Source organism: Corvus hawaiiensis, chromosome 20, assembly GCF_020740725.1.
Source record: "Corvus hawaiiensis isolate bCorHaw1 chromosome 20, bCorHaw1.pri.cur, whole genome shotgun sequence".
Lineage (NCBI taxonomy): Eukaryota > Metazoa > Chordata > Aves > Passeriformes > Corvidae > Corvus > Corvus hawaiiensis.
Window position 1 is genome coordinate 8,281,995 of NC_063232.1, and position 9,078 is coordinate 8,291,072.

Sequence of the window (9,078 nt, forward strand, 5' to 3'; positions counted from 1 at the left end):
TTCAGAAGGGCTTAGCAAGGGACTCTCCTGCTCTCGCAGCAGGACGCAGGGGTCTGTCTCTAGCCCACTCTGGGGTTTCCCTATGCCTGGAGTCCCCTCCCATTCAGGCCTGTGCCCAGGTAAGGTGTTGAGCAGGGCTGGGACTGGCTGAGGTCCTCGGGGGCTCCTCATGGGAGCCTTCTGGTGGCAGATTTTGGGGGAGCTGCAAGTGACTGAAAGGACATGGTGATGCAAGGGGAGGAGCTCTTGCACGCTGAGCCCATGGCTGCCCCATCCTGCCTGTGCTGTGCCCCAGATTCTCGACCTGCCATTTCCAGCCTCACAGAAGACAGTATTGCCATTCCTGGGGCTCAGGGAGTGCGTTACATGCTTCATTCAGCCCTTCCATCTCTGATAGAGAGGGTAAAGGTGTCTCTGGCTGTCACTGCCAAGGCACTTGTCCTTAACCCTCTGCTGCAGCACCCTGTGCCTTCAGGGGGCAACATCAGCAGTCAGGAGTCCTTTGGATATCAGGGCAGCCAGCCTGGCCCTCAGCCGTCACTGTCCTCTGATTCCAGAGGTGCCTTCAGGTTATCCCAGAGGCCTCCCAGCTCACCTCCTCCCCAGTCCTGGAGCCACTGGAGGGGCTGAGCTGGGAACTTGCCATGGGAAACACCGACTCAGTACAAACCACAGCGGGTAAACGATTACGGGTGCGATTGCAGCGGGAGTTCCGCTTCCCCAGGGCTTTAAGACAAAGCAGAGCTGTGCGAGGGCAGAGGGGAGGGGAGAGCACCCAGACACCCAGACAGGCAGGAGCAGGGTCTGGAGTAGAATATTGCGGGCAGGAGGAGCAATGGGGGACACCTTCATCCGGCACATCGAACTGCTGGGCTACGAGAAAAGGTTTTTCCCCAGCCAGCACTATGTGAGTACTCAGCAGCATTCTGGCAAGTGAGGACTGTGGGCTGGCCAACAAATTTCCTTAGACAAATGTGACTGAGGGCCTAAAAGCTTCCTTTTTGGGGGTCATGGCTGATACCATGAGCTGGAGGCAGCCAGAGACTAAAATGTACTGAACATACAAGACTTCGGGCACCTCCTTTGCAAGCTGTTGGTTACTTTGCAGGCTTAGAAAGGTCTTTTTCCTCTTTGTTTGCCACCCACCTGCATGTTTCCATCCCCTCTCTGTCCCTGCCAAGCTCCCCTAGTGCCCGTTTGCTTGCTGGCAAGTCAGAGCTACTTGCATTGGGGTGGTGGAATGAAAACATTCAATTTTATCTGAAACTGGACCATCCACAGGGCTCCCCGGGCACAGTGGGGTGTGGGGTCCCACTTGCCTGCAGAACTGCAGCCTCTGCTTTGTCCCTCAGGTCTACATGTTCCTGGTGAAGTGGAATGACCTCTCCGAAAAGGTCGTCTACCGCCGCTTTACTGAAATATATGAGTTCCACGTGAGTCCTCCCGGGACACGTGGGCCAGGGGGTGGGGGGGTGGAAGGAGGGTGAATTCCATCTGAAATTGCCTTAAAGCAAACCTGGTTCAAAAGAGGCTTCTGGGTCCAGTCCTTCAATCTCTTTTGCCCCTTGAAGGTGGGAGCCATTGGCTCTGTGTCCCTGGGCAGGTTTCTCCCAGTGCCGAGGTGTGGGATCCAGCCAACACATGCTAGTGGCAGCAGGGCGAGCACCAGGAAAGGAGGCAAGCTAGGGGCAGAGGAGTGGATGTCACAGAGTGTTCCCCTGGTGCCATCCTCACTGTCATGCCTGGCTCTGCTCTGCAGAAAGCGCTGAAGGAGATGTTCCCCATTGAATCCGGGGACATCAACATAGAGAACCGGATCATCCCGCATTTGCCAGGTGAGGGGCAAGCACCGTGGCTGGGGGGTGAATAGAAATTGCAGCTAGCTGGGAAATTCCCTGGTGGGTTGAGCTGTGCTGGCTGCCTCCCATCAGGTGCATGGTGCAGTATTTCCTGTACACCAGGCTTGAAATCAAAACCCCAGAAAGGTCTGAGCAGTGGCGGTGGTTCCTCCAAACACTCAGCAGCCCCGCAGACCCTGTCCTTCCTCTCTAAAGACGGCACCCCAGAAGCACGTCCAGAAGCATCCGCTGTGACCTCTGGCTGGTGCAAAGTGTCTGGTTTTGGGGAGGCTGAACTGAGTGGAGCTGAGCTGAGCCCTCCTTTGGTGACACCATTACTGGGGTTGGCTTAATGTCCTTATGGAAACACAGATACTTTGTAAGAGGAAACAATGCAATATGTCTTCAATGACAGGGAATGAACTCCTGATCCAAACAGCTGACACTTTGTTCCCAAACAAGGTGCATGTCAGAAAACTTCCCCATTTTATTTAATTTCCTGCTTTAAAGGAGGCAGAAGGGAGCCTGAGAAAGAGCTACAGGTGTGGTCGACATCTCTGGAGGAGGAGTAAGCCTGCGCTATGCAGCAGTGTGGGTGCCACTCTGGGGGGGCTCTGTTGCAGCTGGACTAACACCACCACCGTGCTGAGCCTCTTCCAGCGTGCTGCCTCCACCATGCTGGGGTTGTTCATGCTTATTCCATTTGAGGAACTGAGAGCACTGGGGACCAGACAGCTGTCAGACTGCTGGGGGGGCATGGGGTGCCACCGACTGCACAAAAGCACCCCCATCATGCGGTTCAGTACTGCTGGGGGTCAGGATTGCCAGCAGTATTTTAGAGCTCTGGGGTCAAGAACACCATGACCAGTGGGATGGGAGGATAAGCATAGCTCCTCAGCTGCAGGCTGGTTCCCGAGCCCCTTCTGGTGCCCCGGTGCCTCTGCTGTATTTGTGGCCCAGCAGTTGGGCTTAGTCTGAACACACATGTAGGAGTTACCCTAAAACTGACGTGGGGTCAAACAGGATCATTTCTGGGCTTGCATGAGCTGTGCTCCCTCAGATGTTCACCTTATTGGCACAATGCAGCCATGCAGCACCTTGGGGCCAGACTCACTTGTTTTCAGGGCAAAATTAATGATTCAGAGCAGCATGCTTGGGAAAGTACTAAAAACAAGGCTCTCTGTCTGCTTTTTCTGAGCCCTTTTTCCTCTCCCACAGCCCCAAAGTGGTTTGATGGGCAGCGCTCAACTGAGAACAGGCAGGGCACACTGGCCGAGTACTGCTACACACTGATCAATCTACCCCACAAGATCTCTCGGTGCCTTCATGTGGTCAGCTTCTTCAAGGTCCGTCATGATGACATGAACCCTGTCACAGACAGCCAGTGAGTCCAGCTGCATGCTATTTTGAGGGAAATCCTGCATTCCTGGCCTTGGGTGCTGGCAGTAGCCTGCAGGAAGGGTGTCGCTGCTGATGGATAGAGGTGGTTGGCATTGAGCTGCCTTTGCTCTGACCTGTCTAGGATCAAGAAGCCTGAGGTCTTCCTCCTGCCAAAGGATTCCAAGAAAAACCCCACTGGTAAGAGGTCTCAGAGGGCTGCAAGTGGCTGCCTTGGCAGCAGCAAAGCCTGCTGGGGATGGGGTTGCCATCCTATGGCAGATACCCTCATCAAGGGCATGATCGCTGTCCCAGAGCTGCAGCTGCGGGGAAGCCAAATCCTCAGGGGGAATGAATCTCTGTCCTGAAATCCAACTGGTTTGGGGCTGAAAGAGGCTGGGAAGGCAGTTTGGGCTGTCCTGGGGCTGCTTTTGGCCTGCCTGAAATAGGGTGTTTCTGGGTTGAGGGCTGGAGGAGGGAAAATCCACCACTTCTCCCGTACAGACATCACGGGCCCCATTGTCCTGCAAACGTACCGAGCCATCGCTGACTATGAGAAGAGTTCCACATCTGAGATGTCTCTCAAAGCTGGGGACATGGTAGATGTCGTGGAGAAGAGCGAGAACGGTATGTGTCCATCCCTCTGGAGGGCTCCTGAGGGCCAGCCTCCTCCCTGCGACAATTTCAGCAGGAATGAGTACTGCCCTTGCATCTTGTGTCCCAACACAGCATGTGAGCTAGTTATGGCAGTGAAGGCTGAAGGATGAGGGGCAGTTCTAGAAAGCTGTGCAACATCTTGGCCATGCCTCAGCCTGTGAGGCTTTCTGCCCAGCAGGAACAGGATGAACTGGTCAAGTTCTCTGGCTGCACCATGTCAACAGAGACTGGCCCCAGCACTGTCCCTTCAACAGTGACAGGACATGGAGATGCCTACACCGGCCCTGGCCGGGACAGGCCTGGTGCCAGTCCCCACAACACTCTCTGCTCTTGCCCATGGGTGCTTTCCTTGCAGGCTGGTGGTTTTGTCAACTGAAGAATAAACGAGGCTGGGTCCCTGCTGCCTATCTGGAGCCAATGGATGGTCCCGATGAGTCTGAAGAGCAGGAGCCTAACTATGCAGGTAAAAATTTGGGGTGACCAGGGTGTGTGTCAGAGCACAACCTGCTGCAGCTCTCCACTGAGCTGGCTCACTGCAAAGCTGGGCAATTCAGACTGAGCAGGATCACTGGGCAGAGAGATGCTGCTGTAGGAACGGCCAGGAGGGATAAACCTCATGGTTTGGTGCTTCAGTGTCAGCCTTGGGAGCTTCCCATGACCTGCAACTCAGCATTAGATTTGTGTTTTGGCAGATCACAGATACGCATCTTTACCCAGTGGCCATGCTGAGCTGGCTGGGTGAAGGCTGAGGTGCTGGCTTAACAGAACAGCACGGTGCAGCATCCAAATCAGGGGCAGGCGTTCTCGAGGTCTTCGCCTCTGTGCTGTCCTTGTCAGGGCCCAGCCCCACTCCCTGCCCCGTGCATTGCCCTGCCATGACAGCAGGGCTTTATCATGTGGAGCAGAGGGAGGATCCTGCAGACTTGTGCCAATTGCTCAACAGGCTTCAGCTTTGTGGGTTTCACAACTCTGGAACGGGCTCTATTAGCACAACACTTCCTTCTGCCTTATTTCACCACTCACATTCTGAACACACTTTCCAGCAGAGATAGGTGTGCTTCCTCTGCTTACACCCAAAAACTTTCTTCTGGAGAGATGGTGAAGGGGCTGGGATGAGCCATAGGCAATGTCAAGACTGGGGGAAGTCTGAATCCAAACCTGAAGCACCCTGAGCCTTGCCTAAAATACAGGGTGCTTCCTAATGCTCTGGTGCCTCCTCTTCTCAGTGGCTGGGGAGGTTGAGCCCCCGTTCCTGGGGTGTAATCACATGATCCACCGTCCCCATTTTGTGTGTAGGTGAGGCATACATGGTCGGGAAAAGCTACACTGCTGTGGAAGAGGATGAGCTGACTCTCAAGGAGGGCGATACCATTGAAGTCATCCACAAGCTTCTTGATGGCTGGTGGGTCATCAGGTGAGAGCTGCCAAGAACGAGTCAGGCAAGCAGCATTCAGGCAGAGGGACGGGAGCAGCCCTGGTTCTCCACATCAGGGCCTTGAAAGCCATGGCCTCTTTGGTGTCACTGCCCAGCACTTCCTTTTGCAGGGCTGCTTCTCACAGCCTGTTCTTTGCCAAATATTAAACATTGCAGCTGGAGATTCCTCTGCTGAGACCTTCAGAAATATCCAAGAAGGAGGAAGATGGGGGGAAAAAAAGCATGTTATTTTGGCTCTAATTGTTCTGGCACATTTTGCTTTGCAAAACCTCAACTTTCATCCCAGCTGCGAGAAACATGAGAGGTAACCCACATGGCACCAGCGGGGGACAGGCATGAGCCATGGATCATGGAATGTCCTGAGTTGGAAGAGTTCAAGGCCAGGTTGGACGGGGCTTGGAACAACCTGTTCTAGGGAAAGGTGTCCCTGCCTGTGGCAGTGGATTGGAATGAGGTCCTTTAAGGTCCCTTCCAAACAATCCATTCTGGGATTCTGTGACCACCCACCAGAATGATCAAATCTCTCTCCTGGATTGAGGAAGTGGTTGCAGAGTCACGACTGCAACTGATGTAGCTTTGTGTTGCACTTCAGGAAGGATGAAACCACAGGTTATTACCCTGCCATGTACCTGCAGAAAGCCGGAGAGGTGAACACCTCTGTGAAGAATGAGCAGAGGAACCGGAGTGCTCCTCCACGGAGGTAGGAGAAGCTCTGTGTACAGGGCAGAAGAACATCTCCCTCTTCCTTGAGAGAGATGAAATTAAATCAGACAGGTTGTTGTGGTGCCACCTGCTTGCCCTGTCAATGAGGAACTGCCTGGAGAAATGTAAGCAGGGCAAAGACAGACCAGGACTGTCCTTCTACCAGCTCTGTGCTCCCTAACTCCCACAGGCACCCCAGCATTGCTGATGCAGGGCTCCATGATCCTTGCTCCAACAGGTCCTCCCATCAGGTGTATTTCTCCTTGTCCTTCTGCAAAGTTTCTTTTCTGGGCTAATTTTGTTTAATTTTCAAATTGGCTGTTTTCTTAAGTGTGTGCACTGAATCTTTCAGAGGCAAGGAGAGATTTGACTAAATGGAGCTGCCAAGTGGCCTAATCTAATGGGAGGATTTGACCTAATGTAAGGGATTTTATTTTGATTAAAAAGATAAAAAGCAATAACTCATGAATTCCAATGCAAAAAGAATGGCTAAAAAGGGCAGATCTTGCTGCTATCTCTTTTTTCTGCAAGAAGACACATCAGGCTTGCTATAAAGTCTCTCCAAATCCAGTTTTGCTGGAGCATGGATTGCATGTGAGACAGTGTAAAATGGTCCAGATCCATCTATTTGAACACAGTGATGGTTGCTGATAGCCTTGGGGGAGATGAGGTGGCCTGTTCCAAGGACAGTGGCTTGTCACCTTGCCATGGTGACTGCTGCCTCTGTGGCACTGGCAGCCAGGCCAAGCCCTGTTGCAAAGGTTGCCATAACCTGCTGTTACAGGCAAGAGCTTTGCTATGACATGGGGTATGTGCTCAGACCAGGAAGGGGCGGAAGGAAGAGAGGCACATTTCTTTGAGAAGAGCAGGAGGACAATGCCATGGGGAGGACATCAGGAGCCACCTCACCCCTGCCATGGTACTGAAGACAAAGCAGGGGCCTCCGTCTGCCTGCCCAGGGACGGTCCCCAATGCTGGGAGTTCCCCTGTAGCAGCCCCATGCTGCTCAGCCCTTCACTTCTCTCAGTAGTTTCTCTCCTGTGGGTTTAACACTGCACATCCAGGTGCATACTGACACACGCCCCATACTCCATTCCCCTGTATCTCACCCTTGAGCATCAGGGAGCCGTGCCAAACCCCACACCAGAGACCTCAGTTTTGTAGCCAGGATAGGTGCTGTATGTTCCTTCATCAAAGAGCTATAGATCACGCCTGGGGCTTTCTTGGATAAAACTCATGCCCATCTCATCCTTCCAGTCTTATGCCCAATCTTCCTCCCTATCATTACTTTCCAGACTTGTGCTCAGGGTTTGCCCATCAGTGTTTGCTTCCAAAGCACCATCCAGCTGCCTCTGAACATGTTGTCTCACTGATGGCTGCCCTCAAGGGCTGGCATCCACCAGGCAAAACCCAAAAGCAGAAACTGGGGTTTGGGTGAAGCAGAGGAGGAAGTGTGGGGAAAGAAGTGTGTTGTGTGAGAGCTGCCAGCATGAAAACTGCAAGTTTTGTTTCTCACTCCTCGCAGATCCACCATCCGAAATGTGAAGAGCATCCACAAGCAGGGCCGGAAGCAGATCAGCCAGGAGACCTATAGGAGGAACAGCAAGAAGTACATCCAGAACCAGCGGAACCTGCGGGGAAATTCCCAGAACAAGGCCAATGTTATTGGTAAGTGTCAATGGAACTGGAATCCTGCAGGCATGGCCCGTGCCCCCCACCAGTGCTGGCAGCTGGAGCAGGATGGCACGCTGAGGTCGCGCCATGCCCATCTGCCCTTTTCCTATGGGGAAAGTCTGTGCACGGAGATGTTTCTTTCAGTGAGGTTTCTTACTCCTGGCTATAGGTGAGACAGAGCAGAATATGGTCCTGGAAGGAGGTCAGCCCACATTTGGGACCTGTGCTTTCCTTTGTGCACCCAACCTCCCCCATGGTGCCATTACCATTGCAATTGCCATGCATGTTAGCTGTCAGCAGAGCCCCCAGAAGGAAGTGTTGCATGAAGAATCATAGAATTACAGAATTTGGTTTGGTAGGAAGGGACCTTAAAGACCAATTCATTCCAAGCTTCCACTTGATCAGGTTGCTCCAAGCCTCATCCAACCTAGCCTTGAACATTTCCAGGCACAGAGCAGCCACAGTTTCTTCGGGCAACCTCTGCCTCACTACCTTCACAGGGAAGAATTTTTTCCTAATACTTAATCTAACCCTGGCCTCTGTCAATGTGAAGCCATTGCCCCTTGTCCTGCCAGTTCAGGCCCTTGTAAAAAGCCTCTCTTCATGAAGAAGGAGAGGGGTAGACATTGAGGTATACCCTTTAGATCTGGTAGTCCCCATGACCTTCCCAGACCTAAAGATTGGCTTCCCCTCAGCAGAGTTCCCAGCTGGGCACTGGTGGGCCCATCCTGAAACCATAACCTGCAGGAAGACCATTTACATGCAGCAGGGACAGGAGAAGAGGCAGGAGCTTTGGTGGCCATTATGTAAGAAGCTGCTGAATGTTCATGAGGGTGGTGTGTGGTGAAGAGCTCTGACCCATCTGGACATCTTCTTTACTTGCAGTTGAGAAAAATGAGCCAGAGGGCAACAAACCCAAGGCTCAACCTGCTGTTCCTCCCCGTCCCAGCAAAGACCTTATCCTGAACCGCTGCACCGAGAGCACACGGAAGAAGATCCTGTGAGGATCCTGTGAGCCCCCACACCATCCACCCAATGCTTCATCTCCTCCAGCTCCTGCGCAGCTAGGGCTCGGAGCCAGACCAGGGATCCAGGTGGTTCTGGCAGCCACCACAGGCCAGGGAGGCTGCTGGCCGTACCAGCCCAGCACAACACCCATCCTCATCCTCCATCTCGGCCAGCCCAAGGTGGTGTCCTGATGGCACTATAAGGAAGGACCAACCCTGCTCTACCATCTCCTTACAGCCACCAAGAGTCCTCATCTCTAGATGCCCTTCTATCACCTCTTTATATTTTGAATTATTTTTGTGGTTTTCATCAATAAAGTAGAAAGTCTTGGTAGACCCTGAGGAGCAGTGTGGGCGTGGCGGCGGGAAAGGTGTTTCTCCTGGGCAG

General features: G+C 53.1%; 1 protein-coding gene across 4 annotated transcripts; it reads left to right on the forward strand.

The window, feature by feature from the left end:
* The first annotated feature begins 728 nt into the window (after nt 1-728).
* Nucleotides 729-9,032, forward strand: NCF1 (neutrophil cytosolic factor 1). 4 transcript variants are annotated; one of them, XM_048324915.1, is made up of 11 exons: nt 729-907; nt 1,353-1,394; nt 1,760-1,835; nt 3,057-3,222; nt 3,361-3,416; nt 3,720-3,842; nt 4,228-4,335; nt 5,169-5,286; nt 5,900-6,007; nt 7,535-7,677; nt 8,379-8,555. In XM_048324915.1, the coding sequence occupies exons 1-11, from the start codon at nt 836-838 to the stop codon at nt 8,528-8,530; spliced, it is 1,164 nt and encodes a 387-aa protein (XP_048180872.1). In that variant the 5' UTR covers nt 729-835; the 3' UTR covers nt 8,531-8,555. The 4 variants fall into 4 exon arrangements, with proteins under 4 accessions (XP_048180872.1, XP_048180870.1, XP_048180873.1 ...); XM_048324913.1 differs by having other exon boundaries at nt 732-907; nt 1,353-1,433; XM_048324916.1 differs by lacking the exon at nt 8,379-8,555 and adding an exon at nt 8,633-9,032 and having other exon boundaries at nt 735-907; nt 1,353-1,433.
* The last annotated feature ends 46 nt before the right edge of the window (nt 9,033-9,078 follow it).